This window comes from Hippocampus guttulatus, chromosome 4 (assembly GCF_054856545.1).
Source record: "Hippocampus guttulatus isolate MCC_2025c chromosome 4, RoL_Hgut_1.0, whole genome shotgun sequence".
NCBI classification, from domain to species: domain Eukaryota; kingdom Metazoa; phylum Chordata; class Actinopteri; order Syngnathiformes; family Syngnathidae; genus Hippocampus; species Hippocampus guttulatus.
The window spans coordinates 25,556,667-25,574,246 of NC_141264.1; the positions used below are offsets into that span (position 1 = coordinate 25,556,667).

General features: G+C 47.7%; 3 protein-coding genes across 4 annotated transcripts; all 3 read left to right on the forward strand.

Moving 5' to 3' along the window:
• The first annotated feature begins 188 nt into the window (after positions 1-188).
• On the forward strand, positions 189-7,572 carry adpgk (ADP-dependent glucokinase). 2 transcript variants are annotated; one of them, XM_086109912.1, is made up of 8 exons: positions 189-406; positions 1,090-1,313; positions 2,270-2,495; positions 2,577-2,639; positions 2,890-3,010; positions 3,347-3,543; positions 3,816-3,914; positions 4,346-7,572. In XM_086109912.1, exons 2-8 carry the CDS (start codon positions 1,096-1,098, stop codon positions 4,907-4,909), a joined length of 1,488 nt encoding a protein of 495 aa, XP_085966038.1. In that variant the 5' UTR covers positions 189-406; positions 1,090-1,095; the 3' UTR covers positions 4,910-7,572. The 2 variants fall into 2 exon arrangements, with proteins under 2 accessions (XP_085966038.1, XP_085966039.1); XM_086109913.1 differs by having other exon boundaries at positions 4,349-7,572.
• A 581-nt stretch (positions 7,573-8,153) lies between these two features.
• isg20 (interferon stimulated exonuclease gene) lies at positions 8,154-10,829 on the forward strand. The gene is made up of 4 exons (XM_086108194.1): positions 8,154-8,250; positions 8,939-9,504; positions 10,019-10,219; positions 10,288-10,829. The coding sequence occupies exons 2-4, from the start codon at positions 9,055-9,057 to the stop codon at positions 10,477-10,479; spliced, it is 843 nt and encodes a 280-aa protein (XP_085964320.1). The 5' UTR covers positions 8,154-8,250; positions 8,939-9,054; the 3' UTR covers positions 10,480-10,829.
• Positions 10,830-12,530: 1,701 nt separating this feature from the next.
• Positions 12,531-17,531, forward strand: rlbp1b (retinaldehyde binding protein 1b). Its single transcript, XM_086108989.1, has 8 exons — positions 12,531-12,571; positions 14,072-14,114; positions 14,881-15,009; positions 15,114-15,318; positions 15,598-15,776; positions 15,858-16,016; positions 16,251-16,361; positions 16,434-17,531. The coding sequence occupies exons 2-8, from the start codon at positions 14,103-14,105 to the stop codon at positions 16,560-16,562; spliced, it is 924 nt and encodes a 307-aa protein (XP_085965115.1). The 5' UTR covers positions 12,531-12,571; positions 14,072-14,102; the 3' UTR covers positions 16,563-17,531.
• Positions 17,532-17,580: the final 49 nt, after the last annotated feature.

The following is a 17,580-nucleotide window of genomic DNA, read 5'->3' on the forward strand; positions in this document are numbered from 1 at the left end:
TAATTGGGGTGTGGCTATGTAAAGAATTGATCACAATCAAATTGTTAAACCACACTCCTTCTCATTTGTGTGTGTGCGTGTATTGGGGTTGTTTTGCATGTTAAATGCTGATGTTTGTTTTCAAATTAAAATATAATTTTAAACAGGCAACGTTTGCGCATGCGTCAGGCGGGAAGGCGGAAGTGTGATTTGCTTGCGGCTGTGTGCTGACGCTGGCGGTCGGCGGTAACCTCTTCCACCTCCTGTTGCTTGCCTTCCTCGTCGCCTCTCGTTCGTTCAATGACGCCGAGCTTCGCCTCCCTTTCCACGGGCATCGTCGAACGAGCTTAGCGCCGTTGATGCGGTTCTCCGGGAAACGACAGCACGTTCCTCGGCAACACGTTTGAAGGCTGCACTCGGACCAGTGGTAGGTTCGACGACCGCTCTGTCAGCCATTAAGCCTTTTTAGCTCCCGCGGTTTCAGTCGTTAAAACTTGTAGTGGAGGAATATAAATTGCAACTCGGTGTCTTAATGAGATTACTCGCTCCTCTGAGCGGCTTTAGCGCTTCTGACTGTTGTCACGCCAGTTTCGGGCGAACTTCACTCAAAAAGCGAACGCGGTGGACGAGCTAGCATTAGCAGAAGCATCGCACCATATTGCCAGAACGACTCGATTCAAATGGCAAAGTTTGTTTAGTCGAACAACCCAAAGGGCGCGCAATTTGTAATTCAAACAACAAAAGGTTGTGGGGAAGCCTGGGTTCAAACCATGTTCACACATGACGTCAGTGATGCCCTGAGCTGACCTGAAGTGAGTTTTTCGAAATACGAGCTGTGGTTTGGACAAAATTCTGCTCTGACTTGCGAGCATTCATTTAAAAAGCACTATGTGGCGGCAGTGTGCTCAATTCACAACAACAAGCAGGAGTTTGGCTGGCTTAAAAAAAGGAAGCTCCAAGTAGAGGTGTCACCATTAATTGATTATTCGTCATCTCATCAATTATCAAATTGATGGCCACCTATTTTAATAATCGTTTAGAGCCATTGTTAAACTTAAAATTGTCTGAATTCCAATGTACTGTAATTGAATTGACTTGATTTCTTTTCAGTGCATCATGTGGAGGAAGGCGTCGGTGGCAGCCCTCCTGGCCCTGGCGGTCGGCTACCTTTACCACGGCTGCCCCGAGCTACCCGAGCAGCTCCTCCAGTACATCAGCCCGGATGGCCTCCGGTCGTCCCCGCAGAGCCAGCGCCACCTGGAGCAGGTCATTTCCAACGCTTGGGACTCGCTGATCACTTTGCCCACACGGCAGTGGAGCAGAGTGGCCGTTGGGTACGTTTGACCTCCGCTTGCTGGTTGATTGCGACCGCGCTCGCCTCCCGGAGGCTCCTCTGTCCACTCAGGCATGTCGGGGCTTGACGTAAGCACTTCCTAAAACGAGGAATGCGTCTTGAGCACCAGAGATCTGGTTGACCCGTACACCCCCGCCCCCCAAAGTGTCCTCTGCGAGAACTTGAAATGTGGGGCTCAAATTTCAGTGCAACATCATAATGTGTTTCTGGGTGGGGTTTCGCTGATTTGCTGCCCTTTACAATCAATTTTGTCTGTGGGATATACAGTGTAAAAATAAGTTGTTTAAGAAAACTAAAATAACTGTACTTATGCATTGAGGCAAGGTCTTCACCAAGGTGGAGCCTTGCAAAAGAAGTTGACACCATACACCTTTTTTGACATTCTTAGCCGCCATGCAAGTGTAAAGAGCCTAACTGCTTTGCAAATACATCAAATAAAACTCCAGGTGCTGATTTTTTTTTTCCGTAAATGCTGGCGATATAAATAAATGGAGGGATGCAGAGGCCACTGGCATTTCTCCCCTTTATTCATATTTTTTAATGTTCACACCAATTCATCAGTGCAGGTAAAGATGTGCTAAATATTTGATTGTTTTTGTCATTCATATATATTTTTTTAACACAAAACACTTATCTTTAGTAGAAATGCCTCAAATCCATTCCAGCCTACCAAAACAACCCAGTCGAAAATTTTAGAAAATAAAAATAGCACTCAATAATACATCATAGTTAATGACATAATTAAGTCTCGTGTACAGAAAGCTTAAAGCACCTTTTTCAAAGAATTGTTCTTTATAATATGTCAAATTGCAGCTCGTTGTGAAGCCAGCTGAATTGAGTTCTCTTGACTGCCACGCAAAATAGACGACGGGCAGCAAATGGCTCCCGAGCGGCAGTTTGAACCCACCCGATGTAACGTTCCCTGTCCCGGTTCAGGGTGAACGCCTGCGTGGACGTGGTGGTGTCGGGGGTGGGTCTGCTGCAGGCACTGGCCCTGGACCCCGGGAGCGGCCGGGATCACGAGGTGCTGCGCTCCAAAGAGGACCTGAGGGAGACTTTCGTCCACTACATGGAGCGCGGGGCGGCCGCTGAGCGCTTCTTCAGCGACAAGGAGGTCTTCCAGAGGATTGCCCGGGCCGCCGCCGAGTATCCCGGTGCCAAGGTGACGCCCCCCCCGCCCGCCGGCGTTCTTCTCCGTGGCCCGTCGCTCACACCTGAAAGGTGAACTCTTTCTGTCCTGCAGTTGTATGTGGGAGGCAACGCAGCCCTCATTGGTCAGAAGCTCGCCACATATCCTGAGCTCATGGTAAGAAGGAAGCAGCAATTGGGGGGTCATTTGTTCATTAATGTAGTACAGTGGACCCCCCCCACATACACATGGTTCGGTACTAGTGGAATCACATCTTCACAGATTATTTTTCAAATTTTTAATGGAAAACACTGAATGTTTGTCGGTGATTTATTTATTTATTTATTTGTTTATTTATTTAGCTTTTAATCCCCCGAACCATGAAAATACATTTCGCTGAGTGGCATTTTTTTGTAATACACTGCAGGTTTTGTTATGTGGCCCAGTGGGACCTAAACTCCATGAGATGCTAGAAGAGCAAATCGTTGTTCCGCCAGGCTCCTTGCAGGAGATGGACGAATACCACCTCATCCTGGAGTACAAAGCAGGTTTCTAAACTCATTGGACAAATTCTTTCTGAAATTGATATTTTTCTCTCTGTTGAAAGTTTCTTGTTTGTACTTGCAGTACAGTGGATTTAAAAACGTCCACACACACTGGTTGAAATGCCAGGTTTTTGCGATATATAAAAATGAGCCCAAGATGAATCAGACTTGATGCTGAAAAGGCAAAAAAACAAAAAACAAATATGTAATGTGATAAGACTAAAATAGCTTAGGTTCACGGGTGAGTTGGAGTCGATTCCAAGTGAAGAGGCGGGGTACACCTTGGACTGGTTTCGAGCGCTTTTTCGTTTAATGCAACGACGGAATTTCTGTCGCCAGGCGAGCAGTGGGGTTCAACGCGGGCGCCTCAAGCCAACCGCTTCATCTTTTCGCACGACGTGTCCAACGGGGTGATGAGTTCGCTGGAGACGTTCGTGGCCAGCCTGGACGAGTTCCAGCCCGACTTGGTGGTCCTGTCTGGGCTGCACATGATGGAGGGCCAAGGCCGGCAGCTCTGGGAGGAGCGGCTCAAAGAGGTGCGTATCGGAGAACACAGGTGACTCGTTTCAGGGGTGGGAAGTAACCAAGTACGGGGAAAAAAAATCATTTCTTCTGTTCTTCAGTATTTTTTTATATTTATTTTTCACTGCTCGTGTTAAGTACCACAAATTATCTGCGCATTTGGAGTCTGGTTTTGTTTTAATATGTATGGATAACCTATTGGTGTTTTAACATACCATGAGTTACAATCTGTAGAGAACAAGTTAAGTTTTCTACTTCTTTCTACTACCGTGTCCCCTCATGGCAGGCGGTGGCAGCCATCTCCGATATTCGTAAGGACATCCCCATCCACTTGGAGCTGGCGAGCATGACGGACAGAGACTACATGAACAGCATCATGCAGGAGGTACATGTTGGAAACGACTTTCAGTCAGAAAAACTTTGAGTGGACGGGCAGTCACAGATGTGTCTCGCACAACGTTTTGGAATTGTTAAAAGGAAGTTAATTCATGAACGCTAACACGTTTCACGGCCTGTCTACAAATAGCAGAGGTCAGATCTGTTTTAATTCATTAATCCCCGAGAACGACTTAGGTCATCTATTATAAGCAAAACATTCAGTGCCAAATTTGTCAGTGGGTGTTTTTTCTTTGGGAGGGATTGATCGGCTTCGCATGCGATGGCCCTTTAAATTGCAAGGAGTGCTCATTTCACTCGGCGCATAATTTTTTTTATTTTGAAATGTGGAATTCACTGATTTTCTAGAATGAAACCACTGGCTTCGGATGACTTATATTGACTGTGTTCCGTGTTTTTTCTTTTGTGTCTTCCTGTTAGCAGGTCATGCCCATCGTAAGCTCCATCGGGCTGAACGAGCAGGAACTGCTGTTCCTCTCGCAGGCGGGCGGCGGACCCCACGCTCACCTGGCCGCGTGGAAGGGCGTCCCCGACGTGGGGCAGGTCAGCGACATCCTCCTGTGGATCCTGGAGCACCACGGCCGCAGCGACCCCTCGTCGGAGGCCGACCTGACCCGCGTCCACTTCCACACGCTGGCCTACCACGTGCTGGCCACGGTGGACGGCCACTGGGCCAACCAGGCGGCGGCGGTGATGGCGGGGGCCCGCGTGGCCAGCAGCCAGGCGTGCGGCACCCGCGCCGTCGACCCTACCAAGGTGGAGCTGAAGGTGCCGCTCCGCTTTCACAGTTCGGACTCTGAGCCGCGGGTGGCGCTCACCCTCGACCCGGCGGCTCCGTTGACGGCGTGGCGCCGGGGAAACGTCACTTTCCACATGACGCCGGTGCTGGTGTGCAAGCAGCCGCTTCGGACGGTCGGGCTCGGCGATGCCATCTCGGCAGAGGGGCTGGTTTACTCGGAGTTCAAGAGCCAGCCGGGCTTCTGAGCGCGCGGGTGCTGCGGCGTCTTCCTCTCGACACTTTGAAAATCCTGCCCGTGGACACGTCACCTGCCTCTCCCGTCGTCCGTGGTCGGATTCTATGCACGGGGAACGGGGGGCGGGGGGCACCCTGTCCTCTTTTAATTTGAAGGGACTCGCAGAATTCAACTCCAATATCTCTCAGCATGGTGTGCCTTGGGTTGCAAAGGTTTGGGAAATTTCCACTAACTGAAGGTGAGCTGGTTTTGGAAACGGGGAACATCCCTCATATTTGCGGTTCTGCCTTTGTGAATTTGTCTTTTATAATGATTGATTTGGCGCCAGAGACCATTCCCTCCCCGACCCCTCCCTTACTCACTGGCTGAGTATCGGGGCACTGGCCGGGATTGGAACCCTCGCTGTTTGTGGCCGCGTCAGAAATAACCGTATTGCTTTTACCTTCCGGTGCCATTTTTATCCATGCAAAGCTCTCCTTTGCTACAAGCAAGGGCGTTGATTTTTTTTATTTTATTTTTTATTTTTTTTGCACTGTGTATCCGCAGCGTGTTCGTAACTGAAAGTTTGGCTTGCAGCACAAAACAAGAATCAATTATAACTTGAATTTGTAAGTCAAGATAGTTGCATGAAATCTGGTTGTTTTATTATTTTTTTAATGCTAAAATGTTTTCCTTCAACTATGTTTTAAGTTTTCTATAACGGGGCAACCTTCATTGTCATCAGTTTCTGGTTCATTCCCATGGAAAGTTTCCAATGTTGAAAATTCCAAAACTTTTGCAACCATTGGCGTTGCCTTGAGATGAGTCGCACATATTCATATTTCTGGCACAAATGAGCAAAGTGCCCAAGACTCTGTCCCCACATACTCAAATATTTTTCTTTGTGTGTAAAATATGTCCTGACAAGAAAGGGGAACAAATAGCAGTAACCGTTATCATCGTTCCCCTGCCCAGGCTACAAACTCTCATTAGATGTCTGTAAGTGGTCACTGCCAGAGTTGTTCTGCTGCAAATTAGGCCGAGAACTTTCGGCGGATGTTCTTCGCCTTCGTGCCCCCCCCCCCCCCGCCTTATTCGTCTCCTCCATTCGCTGTCATGACGTCACACATTATGTGACCTCCCATGTCCCAAAAATGTTAATAAATGGCTCCGATCAAAAGGGAAATCCCAACATTTTAATCTTGTCACTCTACATGTGGTGCCCCCCCCCCCCCCCCCTTGGCTCGCCTAACCAAAGTTGCTGGGTTCTATTTAATGCAAAATGTTTCCGATTGGCCAACCATTTCAAGGCCGTCGTGCCACCTGGTGCTTTGTCATGCATATGGCGATGCGCAAATGTGGATGTAATGTACATATTTGGAAATACAATAATAGCGATGTGTATGGGGACACAGCCTTCTGAGGAAAACTTCACACTTCAATGGAAAGTGATTTCACGTCATGTTTTTCCGAGTTGTTGCATTTGTGTAGAAAAAAATGACTGGGCGAGAAGATAAAAGGTCCTTCAAGGTTACCCCCGCCCACCCACAAACAGTTGCTTCTACTTTGAAGATGCAAAGCACAAAAAAATATTGGTGTGACCGTCCAACGTGGAACATAATCTGTTCCTGGTTGACTTGCAGGTTGTTCTTGTTTTAAAACTAGAGCTGGGCAAATACCGATACCAGGCATCGGGTCGTATTTGAAGGTATTGGGTACTTGAGGAGGCTGCCAAGACAGTACCAGCCACCGATATGAAATCATATAATATCAAAAGTACTAGAGGTATCTGTACTCTGTTTCGGTGGATACTCAAGAGTGAAAACTTGTACTGGTCGTGGTCCGGGGAGAAGAAGTGGTATTGAGCATCCATTGTTCAATCTTTTTTTTTCTTTTCCTCTTCCAGAGGAAGTCACTTAATGTGGTCATGAACTTAACTGTTTAATTAAACTAAAAGGAAAACTACTCACATGCAGCACCGTCACCTAGTGATGTGTAAAGACTGAATATAATGTGAAGCAGTAAGGGTCCATTTGTGGTTCTGGTGGTTATCACACATTTCATTTTTGCCATCGCCGGCAAAAGAAAAATCGAAACAAGGACTTCATCCGTTTTTTTGTTTGTTTTTTTCGCGGACATGATCCTTTGAGTTTTGTCTGACTTTTAAAACATATTTTGGTTGAGGTCCAAACTGTTCGACTTTGGAAGTGCCGCTGTAATTTTGCTTGACTGAAGGAAAAAAAAAAAGAAAAATGTTCAACTTGATTCTTGTGCTCCAATTACCTCAACTGGCCAGTGAAGGCACTGAGCCTGTGACGTCATAATGCAAAGCCGACGCGGAAATTTTAGTTGTTCACATAGGACTCTTTGCACTAGTAGAAAAGCAGGCGGCCCACAAAGGTGAATGTAACTCCGCCCTTCCTCCCTAGCAAGTACAATCTAGTCAGTTATGTGTCTCCTGTGTCCTTAACATGTCATTAAACTGCCTGAAATGTTTTTTTGTGCTACCCTAACTGTGATGGAAAGAAATGAAATGAGGATGAGACGACTTCACAAGGATGTGAAGAAACAATTATTCCTATGTACACATTTTTTTCTTTTTTTAAATCGAGGTGGGGAACATTTTAGTTTTCTGAGGGCCATACTAAATATATAGAATGCAATGATCAAATAAATGCTTATCGTTATATACAAGCACTTGTCGTTTGAATTGTTGGAGGCAGCAGCAACGGCCAACTCGTGGATAGCACGTCTGGCTCACGATGGGACTACCTGTCGTGCACCTTCAGCATGGTGACTCCTGCCGCGGACACTTCAGTCAAAAATATACATGCACAAAACATGGTTAAATCGCCATTCATCAAAGTTTTTAGTGCTAATTCTTGACCAACAGTATCCAAGGCAAATAATCGTGAAAGCACTTCCCCTGGCATTTACTAAATAGAATGTAATTGTTTTGTGTTTTAAAAAAAATAACCTGGTATTTAAACGGTTATAGAATCCTGAAAAACATCTCAATTTCGATCAGGGTTGAAGTCAATTCAACCATAAAATACAAATTGATAAGTGATGTTAAAAGCAGTTGGTTTGTATGTATACGTTTTTACTCAAAGGTAGTGCGTTTAAGGATGGCAGAAGAAGAAAAGCCCTGTTCTCCGTGAAAATGACCGATGTATTCCAATATATTTTTTGGGGTGACAAATTCATAATTCAGCACCTGACGTCACTACTCCAGACCAATAGATGGCGCTGCTTCAGTTGTGAGCACTTCCTCTTCAGCAACGACTAAGGAAGTCCGCTAGCCAATCAGGTGGAACCTTACCACAAAATTGTCCAGGCTCGAGCTCATCCTTCCACGTGCTACAGCAGGAGGTACGTTTCACCAAACTAAGCTTGTTTAACATTATAATTGTTTCCATGCGTCGTTGTTTTTGTCATCGCCTGATCGCAAGTAACGAGTTGGCTAGGGTGTTATAATCGTTTCCTCACGAGAAAATGTGTCTATGTGTCTGCTGTCTGGAGCGGCTCGTGCTCTCGGGCTAGCTTAAAAGCCGGTGGCCGGACGTCACGTAAATAATTTCTCTTGTTAGCCAGGAATGTAAGAATAAAATCGCAATTTCGCCGAGCCACTTCAATGCGTGTATCGATGGGTGGATGGATCCATCCAAGCAAGTATGTACTGTATGTCTGAACGACAATGTAAAATGACGCTCAAAATATCAAGCAGGTTTCTTGGGTGACGCAAGCAATCGAGCTGGAACACGTCACGCCACGTATTTGAATCAACAGAACAGGTCACAATGACGTAAGACGTTCGTTTTGTTACAATGCTGTTGAACCACCATGAAGCAAAAAAAACAACAACCTCAACTTGAAAGACTTAAAGGTAGGAAGTAAAGGCACAGTCGTATAGGCATGAAATGTGGTTGTTTAGGTCAAGATTATGCAAGGTTGCACTGTGTAGTTCTCTATGAACAGCCATCCTTCAATGTATTACATTTTAGCTTTATTCCTTGTTAATTCAAAGTGAAAATGACCTTTTTTAATGTGTTTCTCACAGCAAAAGCATGACGGCGCAGATACTTTGGTCAGTGGATGATGGTGGGGTTGCAGCAAAGGAATAAGGCCTCATCACGTGGGCTTCTGAGCAATTACTGATTACCGTGCAAAAAGGCAATGTTGTTACGTGCCATGGAGTGTGTGAGCAAGAAACGCAGGCGGCAGGCGAAGAGGAAAAGGATTGACAGCCACAGTGATGAACTGGTGAAAGAGTCCAAAAGCAGTCGAGACGTTCAAAACAAAGATTTGACCCTGAGGGACCCCTGGGAGGTGGACAGCGGCTTCTCGGAGGGCACCCCCCCGACCAGCGGCAGGAGTTCTCCGTCCCCGAGCTCTTCCGCCTCTGCCGTTGTCGTGGTGGCGCTGGACTGCGAGATGGTGGGCACCGGACCAGGAGCACGCTGCAATGAGCTAGCCCGCTGCAGCATCCTTGATTACCACGGCCACATCCTCTATGACAAGTACATCCAGCCGTGTCATCCCGTCACCGACTACAGGACGCGATGGAGCGGCATCCGGCCGCATCACTTGCTCGGCGCCACGCCCTTTGAGCAGGCCAGAAAGGAGGTGAGGCCGGCGGAGATCTACGCAATCAAACTTTCACATAGAGAACTCGCCAAATAGCTACTTGGTCGCCAGGGACTCTGTTGAAGTGATCTGACGAGTTTTATTTCGACACACGTACTACTTTGTGGGCATTTTGTTCAAGCTTGGTGCCAAGAAACTATATTGATGTGTGTTGAGGAGGTTAATTGAGACCAAAGTAGTGCTTTGCTGCCATTTTGGTCTCAAGGAACTATCTTGAAGTGAATTGAGGGGGGCGGGGGGTTCATTTAAGTCGAGCCTTCGCCACCGTCTAGTGGCATATTGGTGCCAGGGAACTAAGGCGAAGTGAGTGGGAGGGTTTTAGTTGACAGAAGTTTTACCACCAGGCCGAGTGCGGAGGGATTATGTTGGAGCGAATTGAGGAGCTTCGTTTCTACAAAAGTAGTGCTTTGCCCACAACTTGAGGCTGTAGCGGGCTGACTGTGATGAAAGACAACCTTCAATGCCAACTCTGTTCTTCGCTCATCCCCTGTAGATCTTTGACATCCTTGAGGGCAAGGTGGTGGTGGGACACTCCGTCTGCAACGACTTCCGCGTGCTGCGCTTTCGCTTCCCGCGTCACATGATCCGCGACACGGGGGCCACGCGCCTCCTGGCACGCCTGGCCGGCTTTCCCCGCCGGCGCTGCGTGTCTCTGAAGATCCTTGCCGGCAAGCTCCTCAACAGACACATCCAGGTAAGATTGCGCTTCTTCTTGTGGGCGGAGCTTCTCTTTGAGGTGCCAAATAAAGGAGTACTTGGCAGGCGGGGACGAGGGGCCACTGCTCGGTGGAGGACGCCCTGGCAGCGTTGGACCTCTACAAGCTGGTGGCGTGCGAGTGGGAGTGGGAGCTGCAGAGCCCACTGACGGACCAGCACCCGGCAACGAAATACATGCAGGACGAGTACTGGCCAGCTGATGACGACGACGACGACGACCAGGCGAATGCTTCCTAATTTATTCTCGAGACGTTCCTCGGTTCCTTACGCCAGGGTGTCGCCCATGCGCTACTTCCAGATGGCAAGTACGCCGATTGCACACAAAGCCTTCCGTGTCACTTGAGCAAGCCGGAGCGACTGGGAAAACGGTTGAAAACGGCTCGGATGAGGATTTTTGATGACACCCAGACGTAACGTGGCGAAGACGACAAAAGTGTTCCCGTCACCACAAACGGGAAGTTGCCGTTACCTTCCCGTTTGCGTTTGACTCGGCTTATTCTGCTGCTTCTCTTTGGCGATTTGGTTACAAGTTGTTTGTACTATTTAAAAATAAAGAGTTGCGCGACAAATTTTTTGTTGTGAATGTACACTGGCTGATCGCTTTTGTGGGAATTTTCAAAGCTGGAAACCGCCAATGGGAATTTCTGGGACGAAACCGGGAACCGACTAAATCGAAGGCTGGCTGTTTATGGGGAATTCAAATATAGTTGGGGAGGGTCGAATATGAGCAAGCTTCGTATAAGCCACTGCTCAAATATAGTTAATATAGTTATTATTATATAAAAAACTGAATACTGTGCTGCCCTCACACGACTAGTAATTTAAGACGTTACAAATCAAAACCATTTAAAATGATACAGTGCGTAACATTTTCCTTTAACAATTTTTGGGCCATTTTCATAAGACAACTTTTTTTTCTTTCCAGTCAGTATTTTGACTTTCTCTGACAAAAATAACCTCTGGTAATCCTCTATTTTTCTCTGACAAGTGACAATTACCATTTTATCGATCCACTTTATCTTCGGGCAGTAGGCGGGGGACACCTTGAACCGGTTGCCAGCCTGTGTTGTTTTGTAAAAACAAAAACTTGGCATTCAAACTGTTGCATGTAGACCTCTTCCATTCGCGGCGGCTTCATAAGAATGCAGTCCGATTGTGCAGCTGTGCCGAATGTTGCGGCCACTGCGTGCGTGTGTGTGTGTGTGTGTGTGTGAGGCCCTGAGGCAGGATGGTTGAGCCAAAGCACAGAGGCCGCATTGTTGGGCCAATCCGCATAACTTTGCTCCTCAAATCGCTTTCTTTCTTGAGCAGATTTATCCGATTACCGATCACCATGCGGCGGGGAGAAAAACGTGTGCGGGGCAGAAGGAGGGAGGGTTGAGGGCATGAGGGGGGGGCAGCGTCGGGGTACTTCCAAAGCAAACAGAACTGCAAGCGAGACTGTTTGGAAATTGAAAATGTCTCCCATGAACCCGATGCTGCAGGTTTGCTTTCCAGGCTTTTCCCTTTCCAAATGGACACGACGCCTCAAAGAAGTCTGACGATCTTTAACCGTACAACCGTTTGCATCATCCTATTGACAGCCCCAAACGTCGATTCTGATTTTCAGTCACTTTCTGCCACCCGGATGTACCTCGGCGCCCATTTTGTTTTGCAAACATTATGAAACGGCCTATTAGCCGGAGACACATCCATCCATCCATCCATTTCTTAATCTGCTTTATCCTCACGAGGGTAGCGGGCGTGCTGGAGGCTCTCCCAGCTGTCGTCGGACACCCTGAAGCGGTTGCCGGCCAATCGCAGGGCGCACACCGACAGTCACACCTCGGGACAATTTGGAGTGTTCCCTTCACCTGCCTTGTACGGGAGGCAACCAGAGTACCCGGAGAAAACCCACCCGGGCACGGAGAGAACATGCAAACTCCCATCGGCCGAAGCCCAAATCGAGCTAACCAGTCGAGCGCCGTGTCGCCAGCCGGAGACATTTGAAAGTTTAAACATCAATCTTCTTGCTTTACGAACCCATCACCAGCCGAGAACACGTTGCAGGAGGCTCACAGTCACAATGGTCACTTTTCACAAGTCTTGAAGGAATGCAATCAAATCCCCCCGACCTCCCCCCCCCCCCACACACACACACACCCTCACCACTCCAAACCTGTATCCCCAACATTACATCACACTCTACCACAATGCAGATTGAATGTGGGGGGCGGGGGGGGGGGGGGGAGTAATCTGCAGTGACGCCACTAATCCCCACGCTACAAAAATCACAGCTCGACGCCCCCGTCCCCCACACGTCTGACGCTTCTCATTCGCCTCAAAACAGGTAGGCCTCCTCCCAGTGCGCGCTGCTCATGCATTCGTGTACAGTACTATAGTAAGATCGGCATTTTTAGCCAGCTGGGGTTTACGTTCGTCGACTTGTTGAGTATTATTTTGATGTGTTTGTTTACTTTGACACCGAAAATTTGTTCAATTTCACATCGTTGCTCAGATAATATTACTTGCCGCAAAGAATGTATCGCTATTCATCTATCTATGCCAGCGACGTGTAGTGACCGGCGGAATAATTTCATGCACTTCCACTAGATGGCAGAAGATAGCACCCCTTTTGATGATTTTTTTGGGGGGATACGTTGAAAACAAAACTGAGCATTTTGAAGTGATTGGTTTTGAATGTTAATTTCTCGTTGAATGTACGACAAAAATAATGAACACAAATCACATTTTAATTCAATAGAAGCAGAACAACATTGAAGTGTAGTTTTATTTTCCCTCTGGGTTCCAATAAAAAGATATGTTAATTGAAAATAAAACACTAAAACGTACATTTTATTCTATTCCAACAATCAGTTTCAAAAACGTTGGATTATTTTAGTTGGGTTCGTTTTACTTCATCGTTCTTAACCCGTTTCATGAAATTCCTTGACGAATCAATACAGTAATTTGGTGTTATTTCTGGGATGAAATTGTTCCGTGAGATCGATTTGGTTCAATTTCTTTAAAATATGACCCCCCTCCCCCCCAAAAAAAGTACACCTTGTTTTTTTTTTGTTTTAGTTGATGTATGCAACATTTTTAGGGAGGAGGGGGGAGCTTAATTAATTGCAGTTGCTCTCTGATTGTTCTCCGGCCTGATTGTGCGCACTCCAAATCGGCGTGCTGATGTAAGAGTTGAGCTTAAATCTGCCTGATAAATAATGCAAGGCCTAAATTTAGCATCATTCATCAAGATAGCGGCGGGATGAAGCCGGATTCATTCCGTTGAGTTTGAAAGGTTCAGAAAAGAAGCACGGGCAACGGGCAAACAAAATCGGACCTACGGAGTCCAAATAGCAGCTCACGACGGTGTTGGATCATCTCGTACCCACACGCAGGGTTTAAGTAAAAGTGCAGACTCTGAAATGTACTCCAAAGCAAAAGTAAAAATGAAGTTTTACGGTCATTTATATAAAAAGCATTTTTCTGGGGATAACTTGGCACAAAGAAAAAAAACACTACTCGGCACACAAAAAACTTTTTTTATTTACTTACTTAGAAATCATTTTGTTTGACCACTTTTTACTGCCTACATTTGCCAAGAGATCTGGACTTTCGACTTCTTCCTTTGCCCAAATAAACTTGTTACATTTGTCAACCACCCCGAGAGGACAATGTAAAAAAAAAAAAAAAAGATGTGAGAAAGATGCACAAGATACATAAAAATCTGCTTCAGTCCAGTAACGATATATTTGTACCCGAATCCTTGCCGCTCTGGGTTATTTGTCGCCACTTTCGACATGGCGCGCTCTATTTACTGATTGCTTTTGTTGGTTTTGTCTTTCAGACTGCAGCGAACCCGGTGTGGCACTCAGGACATGGCTGTTGTTGTGAGTATGGGCAAGCACGAACCTGGCAACAAAACGGCCCCTGGTGAGAGGGCGGTGGGGGTGGGGGAAGAAAAACTTAAGCTCATTGTTGGGATGCAGCTCTTGATCGGCATCACGCTGCCTTTGGGGGTTTTACGGCCCTCATGTGAGGCAGATTACAGCAACACTGAGGCCATATTAATTAACGCTTGCTCTCATGTGGATTAGGTTTCTTTAAAAAAAAAAAAAAACATATGCATTGTGCAGGGGCATGCAGGAAATATGTACTACCGCGACATCAGTGAATGTTCCGAGATGTCATTGAAAGCGGGCTTGGTGGAGGTCATCGACACCACCAGATTCCGGATTTCATTCGCGGTGCTCTGCCAGGCCTCCACTCCGACGGCCTTCGGTTCCCGCTTGTTCTCGTGAGGTTTTGCCTTCAGTTTTGTCCTCAGGAAGTGAAATACACGCCCAATCGAATTCAGGTCGGGTGTTGCATTCGGCCATTGCGTAATAGTCCACTTCTTTGCCCCAAAAAAGGTTGGGTTTCGCAGTACGCAGTACACTGTCGGATATAACGGAGAATCCGGTCATTTTTCAAAATAAAACATCTTTCAGATTCCGGTAATGTTAAGTTATTGAGTCTTTCTGTGCGTCCCGGCACCAAATGACCCGCGGACCGGTACCGGTCCTGTGCCCAGGGGTTGGGGACCCCTGGTCTATATACCCCAAAAAATGGTTTTGAAAGAGCATTTGTGTCTTGAACGGAGCTTGCCATCCTCAGACTGGAAGTTACCGCATGGTGTCCGAGGAGGAGCAGGCCCTGCGGGCCAAGCTGGAACGCCTCACCGTCAAGGACCACGGGCCGGTGTTCGGACCCAGTCCCAGCCTGCCGGACCACACCCGGCAGAAGGTAGACAACGCATCATTGCGGCCGACTTCAAGGGGGGAGAAAAGAAGAAAAAAAACAAACAAAACCCGCAACGTCATCTTGCCATACGATCCCAAACGCGGCAGGCCAAAGACGAGCTGAACGAGACGGACGAGAAGCGCGCGTCTGCGGTCAAGGAGCTGCGGGGGATGATCAAGGAGAAGGCCGATGCGGGAGACGAGCTGGCCAAGGGGGTGCGGGACACTTTCGGGGAGAAACCGGACAGTCTGCTGGTCCGCTTCATCCGGGCCAGGAAGTACGACGTTCCCAGATCCTTCGAGCTCATGAAAGGTTAGAGTCCTTCCGAAATGCGGTGGGTGGCAAGAAGCGAGATTGATTTGAACGTCTTCAATTAACCGACGGTGTCTTTTGACAATTTTGAGACACGTACTCGTACGCGTTTCCGAAGAACGAAAGCCCATTTAGAGCCTCAAATGCGCAGCCAGAACGCTTCCCCTCCACTCAAAAGGCCCGATTTTCAAGGCCAGAACTTTTTCGAAGCCAGGCAGAGCCTGACCGCCTTCTGAGGTGACGTCAAGGTTCTCCCCGGCCGGGACTTCCCTTTCCAAGGTTACGTGCGCTTCAGGAAGGAGTACCCCGAGCTGTTTGAGAACCTGACGCCCGAGGCCGTGCGCAGCACCATCGAGGCGGGCTACCCGGGCATCCTCCAGAGCCGAGACAAATACGGCCGCGTGGTTCTGCTCTTCAACATCGAGAACTGGGACTATGAAGAGATCACCTTCGACGAGGTGCTCGCCGTGCGCACGTTGTCACCCCCTAATACACCGATTCCGCCCTCTGACCAGGTGGGACACCCTTTTTTTTCCCAGATTCTGCGGGCCTACTGCGTGATCTTGGAGAAGCTTCTGGAGAACGAGGAGACTCAGATCAACGGCTTCTGCATCATCGAGAACTTTAAAGGCTTCACTATGCAGCAGGCGTCGGGCATCAAACCCACCGAGCTCAAGAAGATGGTGGACATGTTGCAGGTGGAATACCTTCAATCTTAGGTCATTTTACCACAGACATTTATTCGATGAGCTGTCCCACCCCCCCCCCCCCACTCCATCAAAATAAAAGATCTTTGCTGCTCAATGACATTTTCCCATCCACATGCGGAATTTGTGGGGTTGCTGCGCATTTTAAAGTTGCCCAGAGGGATGACGTCCACCGAATGTGGTCAGCATTGATGAAGTGCCCCGTTTCTCCTTGCGCTCATCCAGGACTCGTTCCCAGCTCGCTTCAAGGCCGTGCACTTCATCCACCAGCCGTGGTACTTCACAACCACCTACAACGTGGTCAAGCCCCTCATGAAGAGCAAGCTTCTGGAGAGGGTAACCTTCGAAAGGCCCGTGCCGTCCGCTCTTTGCCCGCGCCAACTGTCCGCCTGTCGTCTCCCCCCTCAGGTCTTTGTGCACGGAGATGAGCTGGAAAACTACTACAAGGAGTTTGACGCCGACATCCTCCCCGCCGAGTTTGACGGAAAAGCAGACAACTACGACGGCAAAGCCACGGCAGCCAAGTTGTTTGACTAAAAGCCCGAGCCGCGTTTACATTCCATAGACTGCTGAGAGGATGTTTCCTTGTTGTCGTTTTTTTTTTTTGGGGGGGGGTAGAGTGTCCAGGCCAAGCCCATAAATCACCCACAAAATGGTTGCTTCAAATCAACTTCCTGTTCAAAGTTGGGCATGGGTCCTTGAGGCTATTTTGTCCTGATTAACCTTTCCCCCAATTTCATATCGATTGATGAAGCAATATATATTTTTTTCGAACTTGCCAGGTCTCTTTGTCATTCAATTTATCCCCAAAAATGTCTGCTTCTAACCAAAACGGCTGACTTCCTCTTCAATTTCAGGCACGAGTTCTTGAGCCTTTTTTTGTGCATCCAGTCCTGATTGACATGTCCATAGCAATATTGTGCTGATTGATGAAACTGGTTTCAGGGGCTACATTTTTTTTTCCATTCCAGCCTCATTTTCATGGAATTTGCTCCCAAAATGGCTTCTTCCAGCCAAAATGGACAACTTCCTGTTCCATTTCCAGCTATGTGGTCCTTCAAACTTTGTGCGCCCCATCATGACAGACGAGTCCACCAAATTTTGTGTCGATTGGAGAGACTGGTGTCAGGTCAGGTCCCCCCCCCCCCACCCCAAAAAAGGTTACAGAGTGCTATTGAGTGGATGCCCCCCCCCCCCAAAAAAAGTGATTATTTGTTGGGAGAGTGTGTTTAACTACTCAATTGCAGATGAGGAAGGCATCCGCGGATGTCATCCCCATCTGTGGTGTCATAGCTCCTTGAAACTTGTTCTTGGGCTTTGTTTGGACCCCCGTTGAGCCTCCAAACTGTTTATTTTAAAGCAGCGAGTGTGTCCCCCATCCATCCTTGCCCCATAGTGCCTGCTGTTCGCCGTCGTTTACGACGATGAAGTGTTACTCACTGTGCTACCTACCTGTTGTACCAACACTGTCAATCGATTGTACAGTAAAGTGTATATAAACGTGGACTTGTAGTCTGTTTTTTATTTTTATTTTTTTAACTTTTTCTAACAGTTG

Bases quoted from the DNA above. Each gene is read 5' to 3' on its own strand.
- isg20 (XM_086108194.1), top strand. From the start codon at position 9,055: ATGTTGTTACGTGCCATGGAGTGTGTGAGCAAGAAACGCAGGCGGCAG. The intron at 9,505-10,018 runs GTGAGGCCGGCG...CATCCCCTGTAG, and splicing joins TTGAGCAGGCCAGAAAGGAG to ATCTTTGACATCCTTGAGGG. The intron at 10,220-10,287 runs GTAAGATTGCGC...AGTACTTGGCAG, and splicing joins TCCTCAACAGACACATCCAG to GCGGGGACGAGGGGCCACTG.
- adpgk (XM_086109912.1), top strand. From the start codon at position 1,096: ATGTGGAGGAAGGCGTCGGTGGCAGCCCTCCTGGCCCTGGCGGTCGGC. The intron at 2,640-2,889 runs GTAAGAAGGAAG...AATACACTGCAG, and splicing joins CCACATATCCTGAGCTCATG to GTTTTGTTATGTGGCCCAGT. The intron at 3,544-3,815 runs GTGCGTATCGGA...CCCTCATGGCAG, and splicing joins GGGAGGAGCGGCTCAAAGAG to GCGGTGGCAGCCATCTCCGA.
- rlbp1b (XM_086108989.1), top strand. The intron at 15,010-15,113 runs GTAGACAACGCA...CAAACGCGGCAG, and splicing joins CGGACCACACCCGGCAGAAG to GCCAAAGACGAGCTGAACGA. The intron at 16,017-16,250 runs GTGGAATACCTT...GCGCTCATCCAG, and splicing joins AGATGGTGGACATGTTGCAG to GACTCGTTCCCAGCTCGCTT.